This window comes from Mus caroli, unplaced genomic scaffold (genome assembly GCF_978045245.1).
Source record: "Mus caroli unplaced genomic scaffold, Mus_caroli_1 scaffold_20, whole genome shotgun sequence".
Classification (NCBI taxonomy): Eukaryota; Metazoa; Chordata; class Mammalia; order Rodentia; family Muridae; genus Mus; species Mus caroli.
The window spans coordinates 58318455-58345262 of NW_028227275.1; the positions used below are offsets into that span (position 1 = coordinate 58318455).

Below are 26808 nucleotides of genomic sequence, written 5' to 3' on the forward strand. Positions count from 1 at the left end.
TGAGCTTCTGGCTTCTCACAGCCAGCCTTCAGCCAGGGTCAGTTTCCTAACTCTCCAAGTGATGAGGTGGCAGTGCTGTTAGACTCATGAACCTTTCCCATAGACTCAAGGAAGGACGGAGTCTCTGTGGAGTCCAGAATGGGTACTGAGACAAATATATTTTCAGCTACCAACCAACTGGGAATCTGGAAAAGTTTATTCTCACAACAAAACACAAAGTGTGGGCATAATAAGCCACCTCACCTTCTGGTGTCTGAGGTCACTGTGACTGGTCAGCAGGTGACCGTGCAGCAATAATTATGGAGAAGAGGGTTGGACAAGAGACAAGTTTTCTCACTTCAAGCAGAAATACAGGGGAAAAAAAACCGCAAAAAATCCAAACAAACCCAGCTCTAACCCGACCCCCCTCCTACATCTCCTGTCACAGGCCTGGCCTGGAAGTCCCCTGATGGCCACCTGACTTGTATGTGATTTGGGCAGAGTCCACCTGAAGAAGAGCCTAGCTCTCTAACTGGAGGCTGGCTCATAATAACTTGAATGGAGGTACTACTAAGCAATTTGAAAGCAAACATATAACAAGCAGAAAATCACCCTCTTTTTATGCAGGGCAGGGAGTCCCCAGAGGGCCTCCCCAGGGACAGGAGGGCCAGTGTCCATCCCCAGGGTGGCTCTGCCTGCTTGCATTTTAGGATACCTTGAGTAGGCTGGCCAGTACCATGCAGATCACTCAGACCTCACAGCTGACCTGGCCATGGTGCGGGGCCTCTGCTCCTCCCTGGGCACCAGCTTCCTCAGTGCAGACTCCCAGGGCTGAGGCTTGCCGCAGGTATTCATTCCCCTTTACCAGCTTGCACGCTACTCAATCTTCAGCCCCTTGGACTTGAACTCGATGTGGAGAATCTGTGACAGGCACCTTCCAAACTCCTCCAGAACCATCTGCTCAGCCAAGCTTGGGGAACAGCGCTCCTGCTCCGCCTCCTCACCCTGGGCCAGCAGGCAGGCACATGTGGCCTCCACTACTTCCCAGGAGATACAGGAGAAGGCCTGCCTGGGGAGAGACACAACTACTCAGGGGCACCCAATCACTCTAGTCGACGGCTCTGTAGAGAGGTTACCTACATCACCTCCCCCCTCAAGGCCCAGGAAACATCTCAGAAGACCTCTACAGGACTGGATCTTTACATACCCTAGAACGGATGGGGGAGGGGCTCATGAGGCCCCAGCCCTCTCTCAGGAAAGCTTGGTAGCTAATGGATGCTGGGGTAAACTGCCCATGCCCTAGTAAATAACTACCCCATGCACAGATGAGAAGCCCTAAGTAAACAGAAAAAGTCACATGCACACACACACACAAACAACAAAGGAGGAGAAAGGAAAAACCAGAGAGGAGGAGGAGGGTGAGTTTGGGAGAGTTATCAGAGGGATTGAGCTGAGGAAGAGCTAGTAAGAAGGGGACTATGATCACAACACATAGTACATGCGCATGAAATTGCTGGGTAGGGGAAGGAGCTATGTATGTCCCTTTCTGGTAATAAAATGGGTTTTATTTGAGCAGAGCCCACTGGCCCATCATGCCTGTGACCCAGTTTGGGCTAGAGGGAGAGATACTGGCAGCACATCAGAAGTAAATAAATAAATAGAAGACAGCATGAGGCTGTGCTTTGAGGAGCAGCATTCATCACCTGGCAGAGTCTAAATGTCTCAGTGTAAGGCTATTGCTAGACCCAGAGGCTCATGTGCTTTGGTGGCAAACCCACAGGTCACACAAGGCTTGGCAATGGAGGACTGACTCCCAGATAGTGTACAGATGCCCTCAGTTCCCTGCATAAGTCAGGAGATGAGAGCTGGCAGTGTGACAGCCAGAGTGGGGGTCTGCTTGTCCTATTTGCAGGATACCAGGAACTGCAAAGTACCACGTGGCTCTGAGATTCTCCTGTTATACCTGTGGGCATATCATGAGGACATCTCACCCTGGGAACCCCAAAGAAGTCTGGCCTGGGCTGGGCTTTTTAGGACTTGGCATTTCCTCTCTGAGCTCTGGAGCAAGGATGCTTACCCAGCCAGCCATGAGCAGGGCTCACTTTCAAACAACCTTGGAGAAGGCTAGCCCAGGATGGGGAGAGCATCACGGAGGATGCAGGCTTGGTGGGAGCATTTCTCTCCTCTCTAACTGAATAAGCCTGGGTTTGGCTTTGCAAAATGAAGTTGGTTCATTTGTGACATTCCAATGACTAACTGCTCAGCACTTAAAAGGAATGTTCTTCCTTTGGTTGGTTAGGTTTTGGGTGTGTGTGTGCTTTTGTGCACATGTGTAGTGTATGATAGCTGTGTATGGATGTGTGTAATTGCATGCAAGTGTGTGAAGGCTAGTGGTTGACACTAGGTGTCTTCCTTGATGGTTCTTCTAGCTTATATTTTGAGATAAATATATATAATTGAGTCTTTGGGATTACAGGTACCTGCCCACCCACCCATGCTTCACTCTCAGGCTTGCAAAGCAAGGCTTTACCATTGAGTGGCTTCCCCAGATGGTCCTCTGTACGATAAGAGTCATTCATTGACCTGGAGCTCATCAATTGGCTTACCTGGCTAGCCAGTGGGCCCCAGGGATCCTGTCTCCATTCCCAGTACTGGGATCACTGGCATAGGCCATCAAGCCTGACGTTTTATATGGGAGCTAAGATTTGAACTCCTGTCCTCATGATTATAGAACAGGCTACCTTAACCACAGTAGCCACCTTGCACACTGGGTTTCCATCTTCCTGTCCCTCCTGTGCCCTGTAGCCCTAAAATTCCAGCTAGTGCAGATGTGGTTTCTAAGCCTCCCTCAGAACCACCCCACCTAACTGTTCAGAGCACTTACCTATTTTTTCTCAGTTTTGGAGGTCCTGAGAACTTGGCTGGGGACAAATGGTGGCTGCTCTCAAAGTCCCCAGGCTCCATGTAGTGGGGTGTGCTCATCAGCATTTTTCGTTCTGGACTTTCTTCATAGTTTTTGCAAGCAATGCATTTGCAAATGGAAGAACACATGATTTTGGCCTGATGATAAAAAATGCTTTGATGAAATCAGGGTTTCCACACAAGCCACCCAGCACTCACATCTGCTTGATAAGATTAGTTCATATTAACACTAGAGCCTGTTCACCAGGGAAGGAAGCAGGAGGCATGGCAGCATTAGTGAATGGCCATGATCCAAGTGCTCTAGAGGTGGAGGCAGGAGACATAGATTCAAGGTCAGCATCCTTGGCTAGGGATCATGTTCTAGGCCAGCCTCAACTACATGAGACCTGACTATAAAAACAAAATTGTGTCTTAGTTTTGTTTCTTGATGCTGTGGTAAAATACCTTGAACAAAAGCAACTCAGAGGAGAAATAGCTCACTTCAGCACACAGATCAAGGCTACAGTTCAGCATGGAGAGGAAGTCAAAAAGATAGGCACTTGAAGCAGCTGGGATTCACAATCAGGAAGCAAGGAGTGAGGAATACTGCTGCTGCTGCTGCTGCTGCTGCTGCTGCGCTCCCTCTCTCCACGTACACAGTCCAGGAATGAAGCTAGGGAATGGTGCTGCCCCTAATGGGCAGGTCTTTCTTCCACCTCAAGATAATCCCCATAGCACACACATCCAGAGGACTGTTTCCCAGGTGGCTCTAGACCCTGCCAAGGTGACAGTTAAGTCTGACCAAGACATCCCTTAAAGGCCTGCTTTCCAGTGGCTCTAGACCCTGCCAAGTTGACAGCACCCTATCATCACATGGGGAAGGATGGACAGGGATTGCGCATCCCTTTTTACATTACAGCAAACGTCTTCTAACCATAAAGCTACTTGGATGTCTCTGCTTATTCCAGGAAGCTGGCACTTGCCTCATAGCACTCACAGTAGTTCTTCAGGCAGCCTGAGCGCTTACAGTTGCACCCTTTGTTGTGTCGAAGTTTAGTAGCTCCCAGCCGGCCTTTCCCCATTTTTGGTTGGAAAGCTTCAGGATTTCTATCAAGACACGCCTAAGAGAGAACATGAAAACCATCAGGAGCTGCATGGGAGCCAGAAGCAAGGCTCTGTGCAAGGGAAGACCATGCAGGGGAAGCCACTGAGGGAGCTAGGGCCTCAGGACATGACAGAGGCCTTGAGGCTTCTGTGCAGCTATGCCTCACCTCACAGAGAACTGTGTTGGTGGCTGGGTTCTAGAAGCACGGAGTCCCTTCTCTGCATTTGATAGCTCACCATATGTGTACTCTAGGGAATAGTACATAGTAATGATGTAAAGAAAGCCAGGGTGCCCTCCAGTATGCCTTGCACTTTTGCCTGAGGCAGGTGAGGCCATGGCATAGCAAACTGCTCACACCAGCACCTAGCCATCTTTCTCTCTGATGCATACTGTCTTTCATTTCATCCTGTTGGCAAACTTTGGAGCTTTAAAACTGTAGGGGTGTCTGGTAGACAGTGTGTTCATGGCCCAAAACAAGGGCAAGGCTAGCATGACTTCTTCTACTGGAAGGGACCACTAGTCTCTCCCTATGGTGTGTGGCATCTGTATTCACCTAGCTAGCAGATGTGCCACTCCACCACTGATGAGCTGTCGGCTTGTGGCAGGTTTTGTCTGTTATGAACCAAGCTGCCGGGAACTTGCTTGGCAAGTTCCTCCAGCTTCCATTGGCTATGTGTTAGGGAGGAACAAGTTGGGTGACATCTAGGCAAACATTTAGCTGTCAGAGTGTCTCCTAATCATTTCTCAGAGTAGTGCTTTATCAAGCCATGTTCCCATCCCTGTCACATGAGAATCCTGATCTCACACAGACCACTGCACTCACTGCTACATAAAAAGAACAACCAAGTGCTGTGAAGCTCAGGGCCATGGCCTTCTTTCTTGTCCTCTGGGTCTGGCCAGATCTGAATTGGTAAGATACTGCTAAGTGATATATCTGCAACTCAAGAGGAGGAAATAAACTGTTCTAGAGAGGGAGATAAAAGGCAGACTGGGGGGCTGGAGAGATGGCTCAGTGGGTAAGAGCACCCGACTGCTCTTCCGAAGGTCCGGAGTTCAAATCCCAGCAACCACATGGTGGTTCACAACCATCTGTAAGGAGATCTGACTCCCTCTTTTGGAATGTCTGAAGACAGCTACAGTGTACTTACATATAAATAAATAAATCTTAAAAAAAAAAAAAGGCAGACTGACCAAGGCTCGGGGTCATTTCTGCTCCACTGAACAGGATACCCTCCAGCCTTAGCTGATGCTCTTTAGGGCCCTGGAAGTGTCTCTGGAGAAGTTGCCAGGCCCAGCCTAGCTATCCCTCCCATCCCCTGGTCCTTGTGCCCATAGGAAGGCATATATACAGCCGGCAGCTGACTTGAGAAAGCTTAGATCTTGTACCTGAAACTAAAGGAATGGAAGTTTAGAGACTGTGAGGTCTAACCAAGTGCTTCCCACCCTCAGGGGATACACTGTACCTCCCGACAGGGCACAGTCCAACCATAGTTATGAACCTAGAGCTGAGACAGACTATGCTCTTCAGTCAGAGCTTCCCAGACTCTGCTGCAGGCCTGAAGTGCCCAAGTCTGCTGTATCACTACAGTCTTGGTCACTGTGCCTGTCTACACTTCTGCCTGAATTGGGCTCTGGAGAGCATTCACAGACAATACTGGCAATGCTCTGCCAAGTGCATTACCTTAATGGCTTTGAAGCGCTCGAGCTCATGGCGCAGGTTGTTGCAGCTGCAGCTGTTGCAGAAGTCCCCGCTGGAGAAGCAGTCACAGTACCTGTGAGGGAGAGCTCACTGAGTTGTGCACAGGCAGCCTGAGGTGAGAGCATGCATACAAGGACAGGTGACTTAGTTTAGGGGTTTCCTTTGGACTTTTTAAATGAACATTAGAATTGGAAGCAGGGGTGTGATGTCTTCTAACACAGAAGACAGACAAACCAGTACAGCCACCAGCTTTCTAAGGCACTTTGAAGCAGTACCAGTTCCTGGAAGACATGCTGCCCACTGTCGCTCCATGGCTCTCTGCTCTCCTCTACTCTCCCTGGCACAGCAGCAAGTAGATCCCAGGCTATTTCCACCAAGCTGTCACCACAGCTTCTTCTGGGCAGCACTGCTCTCCTCGACCAATAGTCCTGATCCGTCAAGTCACGTTGGCATAGCAACATCAGTGGCAGCAGGGAGAAACTCAGCATGGCACTCCCGCTGCTCTCAGGCTCTGTACCATGAGCATCTAGGGATTATGGTACAAGGTACAGGCATCCTCTGCCATCAGTCTACTTCCACTGTTGGCTGGGAAACCTCATGGACAGACACTACCACTTGAATGTTGTGTTCCCTTTGTCAGTGAAGTATCAGTGAACACCGAATGGTGTGCAACAGCTGTCACCTCTAGGTATACATTACTCCAGGGTGGCTGATAGCAATGCTTTCTGGGTCATCCAGCCCCAGTTATTATGGAGAGGTAAAAACGGTGTTCGAGGACCTGCCTGTGACGCTCTGTGCCATGTTTCCTTCAGAAGCAGCAGACCTTACTGGTTGAAACTTTTTGTTGTCCAACTTGGGAACCACAGCCCCAGGGGAAGTGAAGTCACTCCCCAAAGTGCCAAGCCACAAATAATTCCTTCACCTAACTCCTCACTGGTAAACTTCACAGGAAAATGCAGCCACAGGACACAAAGTGAGCAGGTGAGCAGGAACTCCAGAAAGTAAGAGAGATTCAGACAAGCTGGAGCCTTGTATGTCAGTGCTGTGAGTTCCAGACTCCAAATGACCCAGTCTGCTAACATGAGCAAGGAGGAGTACAGGCCTATCACCCCAACTCTCAGGAGAGCGAGGTAGGAGGATCAGGAGTTCAAAGCCAGCTTGAGCTGCATGAGACCCTGTCTCAAAACACTGCCAGGCCAGACACTCCCAGTACTTAGAGACAGAGGCAGGTGGATCTCTGTGAGCTCTAGGCTGGCATAGTCTACATGGTGAGTTCCAGAACAGACAGGGCTACAGGAATACCCCGTTTCAAATTCTATAAAACCAAACCACCGAACCCCAAAAAACCTGCTCTGAAAACTATTTACAGTCATTGTGCAAACTGATTTCAATTTTGGAGTGTGCCCCATCAAGGAAGATACCCTCAGCCCAGTGAGAAGCCCCTTCCTGTTCTGTGAAATGATGGGGTAAAGACTATTGAGGTTGGCATGGCTGCTCATCCAAACTGCTGCCACAGAAGTGAGCCTCACACGAGGAGACAACCCTGGGTACATTATGAAGTAAAGCACTGCTCCAGCATATTTATAAGGAACTCAGGCCTCCATTACAGTCCACCTCTTGACCCCCACATCACATCCTATCTGAAGCTGTGCCCACCTAGCTTCTGTCCTCACCCTCACTTTTAGGGTTCCAGCCCAGAGAGGGCCACATCAGGCCAGACTCAATCCAATGTTTGCAGGCAACACCAGCCTTCAGTATTATTTTGTAAAAGAAGTACCTCACTCATAACCTGTGCTAACCTCATACCCACTCTGTAGCCCAAGATATCCTCAAAACTGTGGCAATTCTGTCTCAGTCTCCCAAGTATGGGGCTCTGCCTGTAAGCCCCATCCCCAGCTTCCAGCAGTGTTTTCAGTTTTGCTCTGGGTAAAAGTATAGAAACCACTGCTGTCCCTACCCCATAGTGGACCTCCATCAGCAGGAGCTCTGCAGTGAAAAGATCATGAAGGTGCAGCCATCAACGTCAGCCCATGTTCACTGTACAGCTTGCCCTGATTCCCCACCCTTTTCCCTGAGACTTCTGGGAGGGAGGCTCCGCATCCTGGGGACAGAATTATTTAGAGAAAAATTCAATATGGATCATGTCAATCACCAGACCTTTAGAGACCGAGTGTGAGGGTGCCACATCACAGAAGAGGCAGAGGACACCGACCAAACCATGGCACGGAAGACTGCATACTTGGTGTCACACCTGAAGTCACCCGGCCAGTCACCTAGCATGACCTTGCCTGCTGGTCTGGGCAAAGTATCGGACCATGACTTTGGAGTGCTAGCTGGGGCTGCAGCTGGCCTACACTGCACTGATCATCCAGCCTGAGGACCCTCATCTTGGAAGGAAAGCATTTAATTTCAGGTCAGGGATTTGGTGCAGGTACATGGCTCTTTAGACTTTGTGTCCTGTGAGCTCAGAGTTACTCTACAAAGATTAAAAAGGAAAATGTCTTCAGATGGCTGGTCTTGAAAAAGAACCCTGAATGTTTACATGTGTACATAGTAGATGGTGACCATGAGAGGGGAAGACACATGGAAGTAGAAGGGGACCACCAAGAGGAAAGTGGGGGGACAGCGGAGAGCAGTGGTAAAGAGTAAGAATACAGTGTTATGTGTGTGAAAATGACACAGCAAAGCCCATTAGTTTGTATGCTAGCTAAAAATAAAACTAAAAATACAATAAAAGGAGAATGAGCTCTAAAAGCTGGACAGGCAGCAGCTACTAATAAGTGCTTCTAAACACATCCAGTGTAAGATGGGGCGGGGAGGGAGGCTGTCAGGTCAGCGAGGGTGGTTCCCATAGCCACCTACTATTTTGCAGTCTTCCCAAGGCTCCACCTCTGAGCTTAGGCCTCTTTTGCTCTAAGTGGGATTTCCCACCAAATCTGAACACTACAAAGTGGGCATCACAGAGCTACAGACAGGAGCTGGAGAGATGGCTCAGTAGTTAAAGTGCTTGTCATCCAAGCATGCGGACCTGAGTTCCAACCCCAGATCCCACACAAAAAGCTGGGCTGGGTGTGCTGCTACACTCCTGTAACCTAGCACGGGGACGGGGACGAGTGAATTCCTGGCCTCACTGACCACATTGACCAGCTAGTTTGTGTGTCTTCCTTTACTGTGTTCCACCTGATTTGTTTAAAGTATTTGATGTGTATCTCAGTGTAGATTACATGTATCATGCGCATGGAATACCCATGGAGGCCAGAAGACAGCACCAAATCCTCTGGAGCTAGAGTTACAGCAGTTGTCATCTGCCTGGTGTGGGTCCTGGGAACAGAAGCCAGATCCGTATGCAAGAACTGCACATGTTCTTAACTTAACCACTGAGCCATCACTCCAGCCTTTACATTATTTATTATTATTATTATTGTTATTATTATTATTTTGAGACAGAGTCTCCTATTGCTCTAGAGTTTGCCAATCAGGAAAACTGGCTGGTCAGAAAGACCCAGAGATACTTCTGTTCTCACCCTCAGTAGACACCACCATGCCCTGGCATGTTATGTGGGGTCCAGGAATGGAACTCAGATCTTTATGCTTGCACAAGACTGACAACAGCCTTCTCCCCAGCCCTGGCAGTGGGTTTCCTACGGTTGAAGGAATGTGTTGATGCATACTGTGAGCAAAGACAGGCCACTAGGAATAAATGGAGCATAGGAGAAACAAACCGTTTCCTGGGCTTGAAATTACTGGGAAAGGCTTCTGTGGCTTTGACAGTGTCTGACTATTGTCCTAGTGGGGCCAAAAGGCCTGCCAAGATCTGGATAACCTCACCTCTGCAGGGTACCACAAATGAGCCATGCCTTTGAAGATGCCAACCACCAGCTAATCTCATCATAACAATTGGTTATGTTACACAAGTGATAACATCACCCATAGGGCAAGATTCACATACATGACCTGGCAAGGTGATCTGAGTGCTAAAGCCAATCAACAAGTGTTATCTCGGAGTTCTAGAATATAGTAACAAAAGGTGGATAAGTTAGCCAATCAGCACCAGGCTCTGGGACTGGACCAAGCCACATATTTATCCTTCAGGCCCCAGGGAGCTGCTTCTCTGTCCTCTAACAGGAACAGTTATGGGTGAGAGTTTCCTTTTGATCTCTCAGATCTGGTTGACTATGAAGTCAAGAGGCTGAGGAGCATGTGAAGAGGAGAGGATGGTGGGTTACTTCAGACTGCAAATTCCCATAGTGAAGCTACCAGGCCCAGATCTTCACACTGTACCCACCCTCCAGTCAGGACACCTGCAGGGCTGGTTCAGACAATGGTCTGGTCATTACCACAGCAGAACAATAAGCTCAAAGCTCAGGTGTTTCTTGGTGCATTCTCTATGAAAGAAAAAGCTTTTGGGCCCTGTAGAATTTTATTTAAAAAAATTCAGACAGTATGTGTGAGAGAGTGATGATCACGAGAGAAGGACAAACTACACTGCAGACACATTGCTCCTTTGGACAGCATACCGGCTGCTGCAGTGGAACTCCACAGAGCTGTGACTGTGAGCCAGCATCTGCTACTATTCTGGACATGACAGAGCATGGGGTGGTGTCTCCTGATCACAACAAAGGTGTGGTGAGCCTTTCACATGGCCTGTAATACCCCCAGGTCCCCTGCACAGCCTTGATGCTATCAGCAGCAGCTGCAAGCTGCAGAAGCCATCTTGTTTCTTCTTCCAGTATAAACAGCTACCAAAGGATGATCAATGAGAATGCCACAAATCCAGGTACACTATGCTCACAGAGGAAAGTAAGAACCCATCCTGTCTCATTCTAGATCATTTGAGGAAAATCATCAGCTAACTATGCATAGCATTGCCCCAAATGTGCTACAACCAAAGCCTCAGGTGCCACTGACTTGAGCCTAACACATTAAAACTGTCTGTATCCCTTGTCTCACACTTGCCAATAACAGCACAGGCTCAGAGCACAGCTAACACACGGTGACCTAACAGTTCTTACCAGGGTGCTCAGTTTAATCAGCTGCAGCATACACATGGCATTAAAGTGGACAGAGTGGACCTGGGTAAGTGCACCTCATGCCCACCTGAGACTATGGACATGTGCCACAAAGTGTGTGCCAGGGACACAGAGGCAGCGCTGCAACCCCTCACTAGCCACATAAGCAGCTGCCACTATGTGACCTGCACTGAAAGAGGAGACAGTGTGGCACTACCCACCTGAGTGTACACCAAGACAGAGCTACAACTATGGATCATGGAACACACATGGGGTAGCAGAGAGTAGAGGGGAAGCCAGGGCCTACCACTAATGTACCCACAGGAAGGTCAGTGATCTTGCTCTGGGGGCAGGGACAGGATGACTACTGATGTTCCAGCAGAGTTCATTTTACAGTGCAGCAAGAAGAGCAGCTTACACAGCAGCATCTTAGATGCTTGCATCACAGGCAGTGTCTTCTGACTTTAATCCTTACCCAGACAGAGTTATTTTGGGTGGCCCTTGCAGAGCAGGACCAGAGGGAAAGGCAGGCCCGTTGACAGATGATGGGAGAGCTCCATTATCAACCTGATGGAGGCAAACAAGAATGGTCTCTTCAGAGTGTGTGTGAAGTGCCAGCAGCAGCCCCTACAGGTTGGTGTCACAATCACATGGCTAGGCCTCATGACCTCTGCAGTCCACTGATATTGAACCTATAGACTGAGACCATCTTGTAGCTATTCCCATGTGTGGGGCCAAGGGCCCCATGGGTACAGAGTCTCTAACCATGGGGATGGAGAGAACAGTCAGGGTGGGGTAGGGTCTAGGGCCAGCAAGGACAAGCTAGGGAGCAGTGCATACAGCTGTCACTTAGGGAGACACTGTCATGGAATACTTTGTGTCCCTAAACCAGTAGTTGAAAATACAATCAGTTACAAATGTCCATTCCTGAACAAAAGAGACTCGGACATCTGAAGTCTCACTGGCAAATATTGCTGTTTTTTTTTTTTTTCTTTTTCAGACTTTCCAGTTGGACTCTATCTTTCTACTCACATCTTGTCTACCCTGACCCCCTCCCAAAAAAATCCCTGCTGCAACACTCAGGAGGGTGTCCTCTATTCCCTCTCCACACCATTGCTATCTCATCTGACTTAGAATTTGTTCAGGCAGAGGGCCAGCAATGGTGACATAAGGGATTCCTGGCTAATGCTTGGACTGTTGTCTTTCCCACAGCCTCATGTCCCTATGTATGGTCTTCCATCCAGGGTCTGACACAGGTGTGAAAGGACGAGTACTCAGTAAACATTTCACTATTGATTTTCATAGAGTTAAGACAGGTTCTATGTAACCTGGGCTGATCTTAAGCTTGCTAAACAGATGAGGATGACCTTGAACTCCTGAGCCTCCCACCTCCACTTTCCACTGTTGAGATTATGGACATGCCTGCCTCTCACTGCTAACTACATAACCTGAGGAGACACAAGTGCAGTGACTGGCATGCCACAAGGTGAGATCAAGTGTGCTTTTGTACTGAATACTCACCTGTGTGATGAGATTTAACTTCGCTGGTACTGGCAGAAGTCTTCCCACTAAAGTTGTCATTGGCTTAGGGAGCTCTGTAGGAAAACACTTGACATTAACTGACAGCAGACACTGAATTGTGTAGGTCTGCCATGGGCAAGGCTATTTAAACTTACCCTGATCTTAGTCTTTTTGTTTTTAATTTTCTTTATACATATGTGCACATGTGTGGGTATATGTCATGTGTGTGCAGACACCCAGAGGCCAGAAGGTGTCTGATCCCTTGGATCAGTGGTTACAGGCAGTTTGTGAGCCACGTGAAGTGGATGTTGGGAGCTGGGGCCGCCAGATGAACAGCAAGCGCTCTTGACTGCTAAGCCATTTTTCTAGCCCCTTGTTTTTAGACAGGGTCTCATAAAGTTGGAGCTTACCTCACTGTGTATGTACTCCTTGAGTGGCACAGGGAGGTACCATCCCTCTTGGTTTTGTGATTTTTTTTCTATAGTTCCTTTTGGGCCAAAGTTCTTTTAAACTTTTTATTTTATTTTATCTTATTTTGCTATTTTTTCATCATAAAGCTGCTTGGCCTGAGCATTACAGAGGTCTACAATACTGAAAATGTTAGTACCCGGCTTCTAAAACTGTGGGCCAAGATACCCGTACATGACCCAGCAAATTTCCTGACTACCTTGAGGCACTTTATATTTTCAATGAAAGCCTAACAACAACTGTTGGATACCACATCTAGGACTTTTAATCTATACATCTGCTTTTCTTGCATTGCCCTAAGTTGTTAGGATATCACTCTCTAGAGGAAGCCACTTGTACTTTAGCCCAAAGGCTCCATCAGGTAACTTCCCTGGAGACTGGTATATCCTCCTCTTCCTCCCTGCAGCCTTCTGGTATGCACCTATTTCCTGCTCTGGTCCTCTGTATCCTTCAGTAAGAGAAAGACTGGAGACCATAGATGTGCTACAAGTAGCAGGAAGCAACAACTGGGAAAGAGTCTCAATTCCTCCACAAGCACATTAATCTTTCACTAAGCACTCATCAGCTTTGAAGTGTAGATCAGGCCTTTTGGGGTCATTTGTCAATTATTGTGTCCATGTGAGGAGTTGGGTAAGTGACTGTCAAATAGTCACTGGAGAGCCAGCTTGGAACTCCTGAGGGTAAAGCAGAGGGACTACCCTTATTGATCACACAAACTGTTTCTATTAAAATGCCAATAATTTAGAACACATTTGATAATGTTTCAGGCAAGCCACATCTGCCCCTGCCTAGAGGGACGAAGCAGAGCCAGACTGATGAGAAATGTCACTTACTAGAAGGCAAGCCAGTGGAGGAAGCCAGACAAGAGAGAGTCGCTTGACACAATGTGGAAAGATTAGGCTGTGGTCAGCTGTTTCATTCCACTCTGACCGCTATTGTGCAGGTTTGCTCAAGCACTCATTGGCCTGTTTTACTGTTAGTGTGTGTGTAGTGGGGACGCCTGTGTGTATGTCTGTATATGTGTTTGCATGTAGAGAATCTTTTGTGATGTTCTTCAGTTGCCAGCTACCTTTTCTCTTTTTTTCTAGGCAGGGTCTCTCATTGGTCTGAACTCACCAAGTAGCCTGGGCTGGCTGGCCAACTACTGACAGGGCTTCCTCCTCCCTCCTCTTGTCCTTGGACATGAGCCTAACAGGCTCAGTTACTGCCCCATTCCTCACCACCTCCAGTGTGAGTGGCCCAGAAAAGCCTTTGCACTGTGGTACCTGACTGAGGGAAACTGCTCTGGTCATCGTACTGAGGAAGCACATGGAGCGCTTTGAGCTCCCTCGCACCACAGTTGTCTATGCAGAGCATCTGTGCACCTCCTTTCAGCTGACAAATCACCTGAAATGACATGGTGAAGAGGGCAGATGACTCCAGCTCAGAGCAGGAACAGACTGACATCTGAGATGTTCCCGGGGTCTAAATTGGGGGAAGGAGGTGGGTATTTTCCCCATGTCTTCCTCTACACTAACTGCTGCTCCCTAGCCTAACCCCATGTATTCCTGGGACGTATCCACATACTCATAGGTTGCTCCGGCATCCTCTGAAGGACTTGGCTATGAACTGAGATTTCTTCCTGATGTCCACAACCTAGTGGACAGGGATCTGCCTGCCCCCTAAACCTCAATTACCTCTGAGACCTCTGGGGGCTAAGCACATCTGTAGAATTAACTTTAATTTGCTGTGTGTTCTTCCCTGCTGCAGAGCCAGGTTATTATCTAACAGGTGATCTTGTGGATTTTTTATGCCTGTTGTTTTATTTCCTATAAATACAGTTAAGAAGGATGACTAGAAACTCCTAAGAAACTATGTTGAACTCATGGGGCCTGACTAACACTGCCAGACCCCATGTGGGTTTGAGCACTCAGCCTCAGCAAGCCCATCAGAGCCAGCAGTCCAGCACTGATGGAGGGAGTGCCCTGCACACCCAGCAGTTCCAGGGTGTGTGCTGTGGAGACTGTCCGGAGAACTCAATCAACTAGGCAAAAGGACAGAAGTCATCTGAATAACACCATGAACCTGCTACAAGAAGAAAAGTAGGTTCCAGGGCAGAGATCACCGGCAGAGACCAGTGGCCCGCACAGCTCTATTCAGAGGACTATGTAGCCACGTTGAGGCATACACTAAAATGGGAACCGCCTAAACTGATGCCCAGGCTTTGGGCTCCACAGCCCAGGAAGAGATGGGAGATGTCACCCTACAGTGTGGAAGGAGTCAGAGTCCTTTTCCTATGGCTTCTCAAAGGTCCTGGGAAGCTCTGCCATCAAAACCTGTGAGTCCAAATAAGTCTCAGACACAGATGGGTACTAGTATTTACACCCAAAAGACAGATTTCACAAGGACATTATTTCAAGTGTTTCTGGGGCAGCCTTATCTGGAGTGGCTCTGAGGCCATGCTGCTTGTGGAGCCCAAGCTGGGCTGAAGTGCTAATGAGCTAATGAGTGTCTGCAGAGCACTTCCAGAAGCACACCACACCACACCCAGGGCTGAGACAGCCCCGAGGCATCTGTAATCTAAGACAGACTAGACTGCCTGAGGGGTTGAGATAAGGAAATGACATCACACAGGAACAGTCCCTGGAGGTGGCCATTACACCTTTGCAACCTGGAAGCTGGCAGAAGGTTGGGCCTATGCCCTGAAGGTATAAAAACACAGCCTTGAAGAAACCATCAGTCCAAACCCTAGGGTGGACTGTCCCCACCTCAGTTCCTAACACTACACAGATAGCAGCAGACAGCATTACTTATGGTGAACAGCAGGGGCAGGCAGGGATCTTGGACTGGCTGAGTGATGCCTTTTTTTTTTTTTTTCATAGTTACCACGGGGCTGGAGTCTTTCTTCCGAGGGCAGCTGGAGGCCTCCTCTGCCTCCTGGGATGATGGGAACTTGCAGCAGGATTCCTGAGCCAGAGGGGCCTGGAAAGCTGCGTCTTCAGGGCTGCTGCCTGGCACACTACCACCTGCTTCTTTGATTTCAACCTGGAAAAGCAGTGGTCACATTAGAGGATACAGACATGGAGTGAAGTGATAGCACGTGGAAGACTGACATCTAAGTCTGGGGTCAGCAGCAGAGCAAGGATTGCCCTGGCCCTCAGTCATTTTCTCCTTTGAGAAATAAAGCGAACTAGTCATCTGAGCAGCCTCAGGATGGAGAACTCTGAGGACGCCATCAGTTCCAGAGTGTGAAGAGGACAAGAGTTGGGAACATACTGAGAGCCTGCATCAGAAAGAAATAAATAGGGCTGGAGAGGTGGCTCAGTGGTTAAGACACTGGCTGCTCTTCTGAAGGTCCTGAGTTCAAGTCCCAGCAACCACATGGTGGCTCACAACCATCTGTAATGAGATCTGATGCCCTCTTCTGGAGCATCTGAAGACAGCTACAGTGTACTTACATAAATAAATAAATCTTTTAGAAAGAAAGAAAGAAAGAAAGAAAGAAAGAAAGAAAGAAAGAAAGAAAGAAAGAAAGAAAGGTAGAGAGAGAGAGAGAAAGGAAGGAAGGAAGGAAAGAAAGAAGGAAGAAAGAAAGAAAGAGGACCAGCAAGATAGCTCAGTAGGTAAGAGCACTTGCTACCAAGCCTGACAAGCCAAGTATGAACTCAAGAACACACATGGTAGAGAGAGTCAACTGTTGTAAGTTATCCTCTGACCTCTCTGACCACTGTGGAACATGCATCTACACACAGATAAATAAATCCAATTATAAAATAGATAAATAAGACAAAATTGCATTTACTAAGAAGCAATGGGATTTAAAAGCGGAAAGGTCCCAATGGTTACAAAATTTACATCAGACTTGTATGATCCAAACCTTAGAAGACAAGAAAGTACAGTTAGGTTTTGAGGAGCAGCCTTACGCAGAATTCAGATTTTACCTAAATGCAGGAAACTTACACTTTTTCTTGCTTGCTGCTTTGGGAACCTGCCAGTAGTTCATTGGAGTCTCACCGAAATGATTTCCCCCTACCCACAAACACACAACTGCTGCTAGCACCAGCAGCAGCAGCAACAAATATCAGAGCTATTCATACTACAGCAGTAGTACTTTTCCAGACTGAACCTAACTGCATGAAAATGTGTGAGGAGGGTTCCCTCAGAAAGAGCCAGGAGTGCTGGCCTGAGCCTGGGATCCTAACCCTTTTGTGGGAAAGGAGGAGCAGGCATGAAGATCATGTGTAGGTACAGAGTTCAGGACCAGCCTAGGCTACATGAGACTCTGCCTCACAAAAACAAAAAGGTCTACAAAAGGACCTGGGTTCAGTTCCCAGCACCCACATGGTGGCTCACAACTGGTGGGTGATTTGTTTCAGGGGATCTGCCACCCTCTTCTGGCCTCCTTGAGTACTGCATACTTACAAGGCCCCTACATGTAAACAAATTCACACATTAAAAAAAAAATCTTTAAAAAGTGTTTTAAAGTTTTGTCACGCTGGGTGTGGTGGCGCACACCTTTAATCCCAGCACTTGGGAGGCAGAGGCAGGCAGAATTTCTGAGTTCGAGGCCAGCCTGGTCTACAGAGTGAGTTCCAGGACAGCCAGGGCTACACAGAGAAACCATGTCTCAAAACCACCCCCCCCCCCCCCACACACACACACAAAGTTTTGTCACCCAGTAATTAAACCTGGATTAAATTAGAAGAGAACCTGTCATCCACATTGGCTTATTCCCTTTCCTGTTCTTCTCATAGAGGGGAGAGGAGAGCTAGGAGGCAGAAGGTGCTGAGCCAGCTCCTGTTTAAGGTAAATCAAACTGCTGGCATTTGGAAGCACTGGAAACCAGGAGGAGGCCTCTGCCTGGGAAAGAGGCTGAGTTAGAAGGTTCCTGTGGGAAGGCTAGAGTCCCACCTTCCCTGTAAATTGAGCAGGGAACAGGATTTCTGGGTTCTGAGCTCTACTAGCTGTGATTTACTGGTGTACAAAGCCAGGCTCCTGTCATCTCCACAGAGATTTAAAACAACAAAAATTCTATGAAGGCTTACTCTAGACCTGACACACTTGACTGGATGATGAGACCAGTTTCCCAAGCAGGGTTCTTTGGGGCTGACCTGTGCCTGGTTTCCTTGAAAAGGTGGATTCCTTTCTATTGGCAAGAGAGTCGAGGTGTTGGGGATGTGGGTTAGTTGGAAGGACACTTGATTAGCCTAAGGCAGGGTGTGGTTCCCAGCATTGTATCAGCCAGGTGTGGTGGGGCTCACCTGTACTCCTAGCACTCAGGAGATAGAGGCAGGAGAATCAGAGGTTCAAGGTCATTCTAAGCTATATAGCAATTTCAAGGAATTGCTATATAGCTTAGCAATATGGTTGAGAAGCAGAATTCATCAAAACTCTGCATAGGTTTAAAGAACTGTCCCTTATCTTACAGAGGGGAGAGACCATAAACTGAAAATATCCTCAATAATGAAAGTCTTTGGTGTGAAGAAAAAAAAATCTCCCAGCCAACCCCAAACTACTAGGCTGAAAACTATCTGTAGAACACGCAAAAGGCCCTGGGTTCTATCCCTAGCCCTGCTGGGGCGGAGGTGGGGTGGAGACACAAGTCCAACAGGCCAGGAACACCCACTGTGATGGCAACAGTTATAAACTCTTCTAGTGTGGCACAGTCATCTGCAGGGGAAAAGGCTGGGCAGGGAGGTGCCACCTCCCTTGTATCCCTTGTGGTGCCTGAGCCACCCAGGGACGCCCTAACTCCCTGAGAGCCTGCTGCCCCGGGCCAGCCCGCAGGCTAGGCACGCGGAGAGACGGCGGGACGGTGGCCTCTGCTGGCGCTTACTGGGATCACGCGCACTCCTGCGCTTAGCGGCAACAGCGCGGGCCCGCGAGCACCGGGAAGTAACGACGATAGCACGTGCACGCTGTAGGCGGGAGGCGGAGCGGCGTCGTCTGAGCTGCGGAGCTCGGGCAGCCCCGGGAAGTCGCCGAGCAGGGCGGCCGGTACCTCAGCACCCGGCGGGGGGCTGAGCGCACGCAGCAACGGCTCCCCTGGCTCGGTGGCGCCCAGGTAGGCGTCGGCCAGAACGGGCAACTCATCCCGGTCGGCCGCACCGCCTGCGGGGCTCAGCGCCAGCCCGTCCGCGAACGGACGCTCTGACCCGAACAGCTCGGCGCCCAGCTCGTCTTCGGGGCCAGTCATGGCGCCGAGCAGCGCGTCCTCCATGGCCAACTGGGACCCGAGAACAGCGACACGACGCGGCCGTCCAGCTCGCCTTGCTCCTGAGAGGTTGGACGACCGTTGACCGTTAGGGAAAGGGGCGGGGCCGGTCTCTGACTAAACGGGGCGGAGCCTGGGCTGCGGTGGGTGGGGCCTCTGCCAAGATGACAGGAGCCTGGGTTGTGGTAGGTGGGAGGCTATGGTGGGCGGGGCCTTGCCATGGAGGTTGGGCTTTGGCTCTTGGCGGGCGGGGCCTGAGCATGATGGAAGGGACCTGGGCTGTGGTTGGCCGGCAAGGCTTGTAGTGCAGCCTTTCTGTATGCTTGGATGGAGGCTGGAGGGACTGGGTATCAGCCAACCTCTCCTGCCCCTAGTGGGGGAAACTGAGGCTCCCAAGGTGGCGGTTCTTTCTCTTTTTTTTAAACTTTGAGAATTTCATTGGTGAGTACTGTATTTACATCATTTTTACCCCTCCTTTTCATCTGTTTTTGTTTTTAAGTCAGAATCTCAGTAGGTAGCCTTGGCTGGCTTAGAACTCTTTACGTAGACCAAGCTGGCCTGGAACTCACAGAGCTCCACCTGCCTCTGCCTCCCAAAAATTGGGGTTAAAAACATGACTAAATACTCCAGGAAATTTGAAGCAGTGCTAGGTGGGAGGCCCCACCCACCCCTGTCAAGGCCCCGCCCTGTCTAGGCAGAGATGGCCCCGCCCCCTTCCCTAAAGGTCCAACCTCTCGGGGGCGTGGCGAAACTGAGTTAACAGGTGCTGGGAAGTGAGTTTGGGTCCTCAGCGAAAACAAGTGCTATTAACCTGTGAGTCACTTCCAGGATATTTATCTATTATTGCTCAGGCAGTACTGGAGATTGAATCTAGGGCCTCCTACATGCTGGGAACTCTGCCTTTGAACGTGTTACCTTGTCTCAGTCTCAGTAGTTGCAATTAAAGTCCTGTGCCATCAGGTTTTGCTTTCAGGGTTTTTGTTATTTACACTTAATGAGTATTTGCATGTACATTTGTGGACACACCATGGCATTAATCTGAAGGAAAGAAAAACTTTCCAGAGTGGAGAGTTGAGTCTTTCCTTCCCTGTGCGGCTTCTGGGATCAAACTCAGGTTGTCAGGCAGCACACACCTTTACCCACTAAACTATCTCATCAGCCATTTTAGCTTCTTGTTAGTCTGTTTGAGACAGGGTCTTGTCGCGTGACTCTAGTTGACCTGGTGATCACTATTTAGTCTAGGTTGGCTTCCAACTCATTTTTTACTTATATCTTTTAAAGGTAAGGTCTCATGTGGCCCAGACTTCGTTGAATTTACTATGTAATCAAAGGCAATCTTGAACTTCTCACTTTCCTGCCTCTGCCTACTGAGTGCTAGGATTATAGGTATGCACCACTATCATCAGCTTATTTAGTATGGGAATTACACCCAGGGCTTCTTGCATGCCAGGCAAGCACTCTGTAAGCTAATCCACATCCCACAGTGGGCAGCAAGAATTCCTTCGCACCTCGCCATTCCCATATCGTTGAGAAGGATTCTATACAGTGCTCTGGCAGCTTCTTCCAGTTAAAATGAGGCGAGCCCCGACTCAGTTACATACTATGAAAGTCTCTCACCAACTGTTTAAATGGAAGGTGAGGCTGACATCCTGTTGTGCACCAGACTGTCCTGTCACAACGGTTCGTATCTCCCAATGCTCTCTTGGGTCTGTGTACACATGTTCCACAGCTGTAATAAGCACACTGCATTAAGGGCTAGCCTGGGAATCCTAGTGCATTCAATCAAAAATTGCCAAGAAAGCATGGTAAGGAGTCTCAGACACCTACCCACCAGATAAACACAGACACTGGTATGTCACCAAGCTGGTCAGAATGAAGCCTGGGAACTCCACGACTGCTGCTGTCCCCAGTAGGTTGGCTAAAGCTGCCTCTGTCTTGTTATTCTTGTTGGTCACAGTTCTAACCCATGCCCATCTGGGCACTTCCTTGTGCCAGCTTCCACTTCCTACATCTGGCTCTTGTTTATTTTTACATTTTTTAAAGGTTTATTTTAGCCAGGCGGTGGTGGCACATGGCTTTAATCCCAGCACTTGGGAGGCAGAAGCAGGCGGATTTCTGAGTTTGAGGCCAGCCTGGTCTACAGAGTGAGTTCCAGGACAGCCAGGACTACACAGAGAAACCCTGTCTTGAAAAACCAAAAAAAAAAAAAAAAAAATTTATGTGAATGGATGTTTTGTCTGTCTGTATGTGCACCATGTGCATGCCTGTGTTGGAGGCCAGAAGAGGGTGTCAGATACTGTGAACTGGAGTTACATACAGGTGGTTGCAAGTTACCATGACTGCTGGGCATTGACCCCAGGTCCTCTGGAAGAGCAACAAGTGTTCTTAATTGCTATGTCCAGTTTCATGTTGTTTCATTTTAGGAGACAGGGTTTCACTATATAGATCAGGTTAGTCCGGAACTCTGTATGTAGCCTAGGTTGGCCTCATACTCATGATCTTCCTACCTTCACCTTCCTAGTCCTGGGATTCGAGGTCCATGCCATCATGCCCAGACCTCACTCGAGTTGCAATACTTAAGATCCTTCCTTCAGTTGGCTGTCTTGAAACTGGAGCTAACATCCAGAACTAGAGGCAGGGAGTTAGGTCTTTATTCTCCGTGCCTAGAGCAGATGCTTGGAAGAGCCTGATGAAGAAACTCAGTGCTGGTCTGGAGAGATGGCTCAGCAGTTAAGACACAGATGACATGAGGGCCAGAGTTCAGATACCAGCACCCCTTAACATGGTAGGTGTGCTTGTATACATGCCTAAAACCCATCACTGAAGTGGGACAGAGTCAGCACTGCTGGGGCTTCCTGGCCACTGGCATTGCCAAAAAATATAAGCTTCAGGTTCAGATACAGACCCTGTCTCAAAGAAAGGGGGTGAAGAATGCCGGACGACTCCTCTGGCCTCTGCATGTACCTGCAGCCGTATGCCAATGTGCACATGCCACACAGGCGCACACGTTACACGTTCCTAAAAAGGAAGTGTTAGCATTCACTAACATGCACTATAGTACCTCTGTGCTGCCAGGCACCCACACAGGGATGGAGGATAGATGTGGCAGTGGGCAAACTCCACTGTGTGCTGCTCCTTGGTCAAGTACATGACAGTGGTGCCTCCCACACTACAGGCTCACAGCCAGTACCTGATAGTATAACCCTGATTAGTATGACAAAGGACACAGGGACAGATGCTGTAGTAAGCGGGATTAATGTTTTATTAATGGTCAGCTATATTCGTTCACACATGCATTTCTAAGATTTATATCCAAACAGCATATGGTATTTACATGCAATGGACAGATTAGAATACCAAATTTGAACCTTGGCTGCAGTAAGACTGTTTTGTTCCACATTAAATACATAGTAGTCTTACCTCCTCCTTTGAACACTTACAGTGAAAGCCCACTCTTCTGCCTTGTAAGGAGTACAAAATTGCATTGGTAACTGCTCAGGAGCAGCAAGGACACTGGAGACCTGAGAGAGGAATGTCACACTTGGGCACTAGCAGGAATACTCCGAGTAACAGAGGTTAGCGAGTAGTCCTAACAGTGAGGTCAGGCGGCTCTGACTTACAGTTGTCTCTGCTATGTATTTATGTTGCCTTTTGTTTTTTTGTTTTAGTAGGAAAAAAAACTTTGGCCCTTGTAGGTGTGATTCTTTTTTTTTTTTTTTTTTTGTATTCATGGATACTTATAAAACACGCATGAGCTGTTCAGCCAGCACCTTTCTGTACTTCTGGTCACCCCACCCCTCACTTATGTGCTACTGCTAGCACAGGAGCAGGAATCAAGCAAGGCCAAAGGGGCACTAGAAAATAAATACATGATTTAAAACACGAATAGCTAAACTTGTCAGGACAGGATGGTAACAGGTAGGGGAGGCAACTCCATTATGTTATGTTTACATTGAATACCAAATGGAGTTGCTTTAGAATTGCTTTACAGTCCATCGGATGCTGTCAAGAAAGGCATTTGGGTACAAAGCACCCATTACTTGAGACCCCCAAGTCTGTCGCCAAAATGACCTAGCCTTCTATCGAATTTGCTCTGGTTGGAATCTGACTGGGTGGGATTAGAAGATGAGCCCGTTGGTGTATCTGCCAGGATCTCTATCTCCTGGCTGCCATGACAAGGTTTTGGCTGCCTGTGTCAGTATGCCTGATTCAGTGACCAGGGTCTCACTCTCCGTGCCAATGGCTGCCACACTCTCCAGCTGGTGTCCAACTTGGTAGCCTTTGACTACCAAGCCCCTCACCTCCCTCTGTGGACACATCTATTATTTTGTCGCTTAATGGAACTGGTGGCCATGAGATTCTGCATCGCTCCCTTCACCAGGGACCTCATCTTGTAGGGTTGGGGGAAGTGCTTCCTTAGGGACATCCCTATGCAGGAATTTATGAGGGAAGCAGCATCCTCACATATCCACCCAAAGGCTTCACATGCTAAGTCTTCTCTATGGCCCCACTTGTCAATGGGCTCCCATCGTTAAGGCACTGGGTTTTGAAGGTGGCACTGAGGAGGTGGTATTCTGCTTCCAGGAAATGTGGAGTCAAATGTGGACTCCCAAAGCGATGGTGGCTGTCATTCATAGCAGAACCTTAATCCCCAGGCCTAACCATTCCATTAGTGTGTTACAGGTGTGTTAGCTAGAGCTGTTACCTCCACTGGCTCTGAAGCCACTTTCTCTTTCCACAAGGTGATGCTCGAACTGCCTGGGTGAAGTCAGGACCCTCAAGTCCCAAGTATCCACAGGGTCACCACTGAGGAAGTCTGTCACCTCCAACACATGTTGATACAACCCCCAAAATCCAGGGATTCACCAGCATTTAAATCCCTTTATCCATTAGGAGCCGATTCAAAAGACTTCGGGGGACTGTGCCCAATATTCCTGGAGCCAAGGCATCTCTGGATGTAGTAGGGTCACAAGTCACACGGTGGAGCCTACGGTTGTTCTAGGGAGACTGACGGTAAACCTTCTGGAAGGAAAACTGAGTTTTATAAGAACAATTTTCTGCCTGTCCTATGGTCAGGAGCAACACCTATTCATTTGGTTTGTATCACGAGAGTCCGTTTTCCTTCCGTGCGGCTCCGACAGTTACTTTTTGGAATTGACGGTGAGGCCAAACAAGGAGATAATGTCCACCATGGCTTGTCTCAAGTGCTTCCCAAAGCGGTGTGAGTCCTAAAAGAAAGAAGCCGAACAGCACATCAGCAGCCGGGCAAATAAATCCCAGCGCCTGCAAAACTGAGGCAGGAGCATCAACTGCAGCAAGTTCAAACCCAGCCTGGGCTATATAGCAAGACTCTTGTCTTCAAGAGCCAAATGAGAGGAGCTGGGGAGATGGCTCAGTGGACAAAGTGCTTGTGCAAGCACACACACACACACACACACACACACACACACACACACAGAGAGAGACAGAGACAGAGACGCAGAGAGACACAGAGAAACACAGAGAGACACAGAGAAGGAAAAGCTCTGGCATGCAGCAAGTCTCACTTTTGGAACCGCCCATTATCATCTGTCCCTGGGTTAGGCAAACCTAACCCAGGTTTTCTACATGGGAATGTCTTCCCATTCTCCAAGCTCTGAGGGAATTAGTGAAGGAGCAATAAAAGTACCCTGAGCACTCAGTGGGGGACAGCCAAGGGTGGCTTGCTATGTGCATGGATGGGTCACTCTGTGCTACACCCCAGGCTATCCTGAACTCTCAGTTCCTGCCTCAGCTTCCTAAGTAATGCTAGGGTTAGAGGTGTGTACCTCATGCCTGGCTTCCTGAGGACTCCGGGTCTGTGGGTGGGAGTGGGCAGCCTGGAAGATTTTGTAGCACTGGCTAGGCTGATACTGCTGAGGGCCACCATCAAAGAGGTTCCCAAGAGGCTCCCTCAGAGACTTACTCCCTACGTAAGGCCAGAACTTGCTCACGGAGTTGTTTAGGGTAGAAAGAATGACAGAAACACAGACACATTGAGATTTAAGACCACTGCTACCATCAAAGGCAGGTAAATGAAATAAATATATGTCTTTCAAATGAGTGAAATTCATCGATGTGAAACTAAGCTAAAAAAAGGATGACACCTGAAATGAATGTTTTGGTTAAAGATGTGCTCCCTCCAAAAAGAAATTTACCACATGTCTAGAAAAAGTAGTGCTCAATATACTCACTGTCTCGGGGCTGGAAAACTTGGAAGAAATATGGAAGTGGATGAAATTCTCTCCCACAATAATGTAGGAAACACCATAGCCATCATCAGCAACCTGCAGAGAGAGAAAGGGCAGTTTTATCACTAGGAAATGAGATAATGTGGATGGCGACTTCCTGTTCTCAATGTAAGTCTGGGCACTGAAGAGGCTGAGGCAGGAGGATGGTGATGGCCAGCCTGGACTTTTCAGTGAGTGAGTTTGAGGCCAGCCTGGGGACAATGGGATGGGCTTGAAGTTAGTGGGTGGGCCTGGCTGCACTTACCGGCCCAAAGCCCCCGCCACAGGACACATAGTCAGGGTGTTTCTCAAAGTCAAACAGGTCCACCTGCTGCTGAGGAGTCTGGCTCGTGGACAACCTCCATGGCTCAGACAGTACCTGCGACAAAGCAAAAAATGTCCACATGACTTCCCCACTCGGTTCTCCTAGTGAGCACCGACTGTCAACCTGACACTGCTGACAATCACCTGGGGGGAACCACAGACATTCTCAACTGAGTAACTATCTGCCATCACACTGGTTTGTGGACACTGTCCTGGCTTGTTTTATGTGTCAGGTTGACACAGCTGGAGTCATCACAGAGGAAGGAACTTCAGTTGAGGAATTGCCTCAGTGAGATCCAGATGTAAGGCATTTTCTCAATTATCCATCAATGTAGGGAGGCCCAGCCCATTCTGGATGGGATCATCCATGGGCTGGTGATGCTGAGTTCTATAGGAAAGGCTGAGTGAGCCAGGGGAAGCAAGCCAGCAAGCAGCACCCCTCCATGGCCTATGTGCCAGGTCCCACCTCACAGGTCCACCTCTGCTTGGGTTTCTATCCCAACTTCCTTCAGTAATGGACTATGATATGGATATGTAAGCTGAATAAACACTTTCCGCCCAAAACACTCATTAAGACAGCCATGTGCGTGGGAAATTGTCTTGCTGCAGGAAGGTCCAGCTCAGGGTAGTGGGTTCTGTCCCTGGACAGGTGTCCATCTAGCTGGAGAGGACTAGAGAGAGGGCTCAGTGGCTAAGAGCACTTGTTGCTCTTGCAGAGCACCCAGCTTTGATTGCTAGCACCCACATCATGGACCTGTAACTCTAGTTCCTAGACATCCCTCTAGTCACCGCACACATACCATACACACACCTACACATGAAGGCAAAGCACACACGTAAAATTATATTTGTAAAGGAAGTTAACCAAATGTGAGCCCGTGCACAGGCCGGCAAGAAGCCTTCCTCCATGGCTTCTGACTCTGTTCCGGCTTAAGTTCCTGCCCTGACTTCCAAGCGGCAAGTGGTCAGAGTGCTTTCTACAGCAGCAAAAAGCAATGTAGAGTACCTCGTCTCTGTCTGAGGACCCCCTAAGAGGGAGGCAAGGAAAGACTGCGTGGTCAGAGACTATTTCTCCAAGCCCCTCAGGGCCACACCAAGGTTAAAGTATGTGAGCCCCTCCCCTTGACCAAACCACCTCTCACAGGGAAGGCAGAGGACAGCCCGTGGGGTCTAAGGTAGCCTCTACAAACCCACCTCTAGGTTCTCAAGGGCTTTTCTAGCTCATTCTATGCAGCCACTGTTAAAAGCCAGTATGCTGATGCACGCCTGTAGTCCCAGCATTCAGGAGGCTGAAGCAGGAGGATTGCTATTTAAGGCTAGTCTAGGCTACAGAGTGAGATCTTGTCTCAACACAGAAAAGC

General features: G+C 48.8%; 2 protein-coding genes across 4 annotated transcripts in view; both read right to left on the reverse strand.

The window, feature by feature from the left end:
• Positions 1 to 178: 178 nt before the first annotated feature.
• On the reverse strand, positions 179 to 18943 carry Tesmin (testis expressed metallothionein like protein). The gene is made up of 9 exons (XM_021151274.2): positions 18498 to 18943; positions 15548 to 15706; positions 13948 to 14068; positions 12215 to 12288; positions 11169 to 11260; positions 5667 to 5757; positions 3864 to 4001; positions 2864 to 3039; positions 179 to 1048 (listed from the first exon to the last, which is right to left on the reverse strand). Exons 1-9 carry the CDS (start codon positions 18879 to 18881, stop codon positions 856 to 858), a joined length of 1428 nt encoding a protein of 475 aa, XP_021006933.1. The 5' UTR covers positions 18882 to 18943; the 3' UTR covers positions 179 to 855.
• Positions 18944 to 22114: 3171 nt separating this feature from the next.
• Cpt1a (carnitine palmitoyltransferase 1A) overlaps positions 22115 to 26808 on the reverse strand; it is a 59779-nt gene continuing 55085 nt past the window's right edge. For all 3 annotated transcript variants that reach the window (XM_021151271.2, XM_021151273.2, XM_029472727.2), the window contains exons 17-19: positions 25389 to 25502; positions 25088 to 25180; positions 22115 to 24103 (exon numbers count right to left, since the gene is read on the reverse strand). In XM_021151271.2, the coding sequence (XP_021006930.1) occupies positions 24017 to 24103; positions 25088 to 25180; positions 25389 to 25502 (294 nt within the window). In that variant the 3' untranslated portion in view covers positions 22115 to 24016. The remainder of the gene's footprint in view (positions 24104 to 25087; positions 25181 to 25388; positions 25503 to 26808) is intronic.

Excerpts from the sequence above, each read along its gene's own strand:
- Tesmin (XM_021151274.2), bottom strand. The coding sequence starts at position 18,881 with ATGGAGGACGCGCTGCTCGGCGCCATGACTGGCCCCGAAGACGAGCTG. Across the intron at positions 15,707-18,497 it reads CAGGAGTGCGCGTGATCCCA|GTTGAAATCAAAGAAGCAGG; the intron begins GTAAGCGCCAGC and ends CTGCTTTTCCAG. Across the intron at positions 3,040-3,863 it reads ACTACTGTGAGTGCTATGAG|GCCAAAATCATGTGTTCTTC; the intron begins GCAAGTGCCAGC and ends TTTTATCATCAG.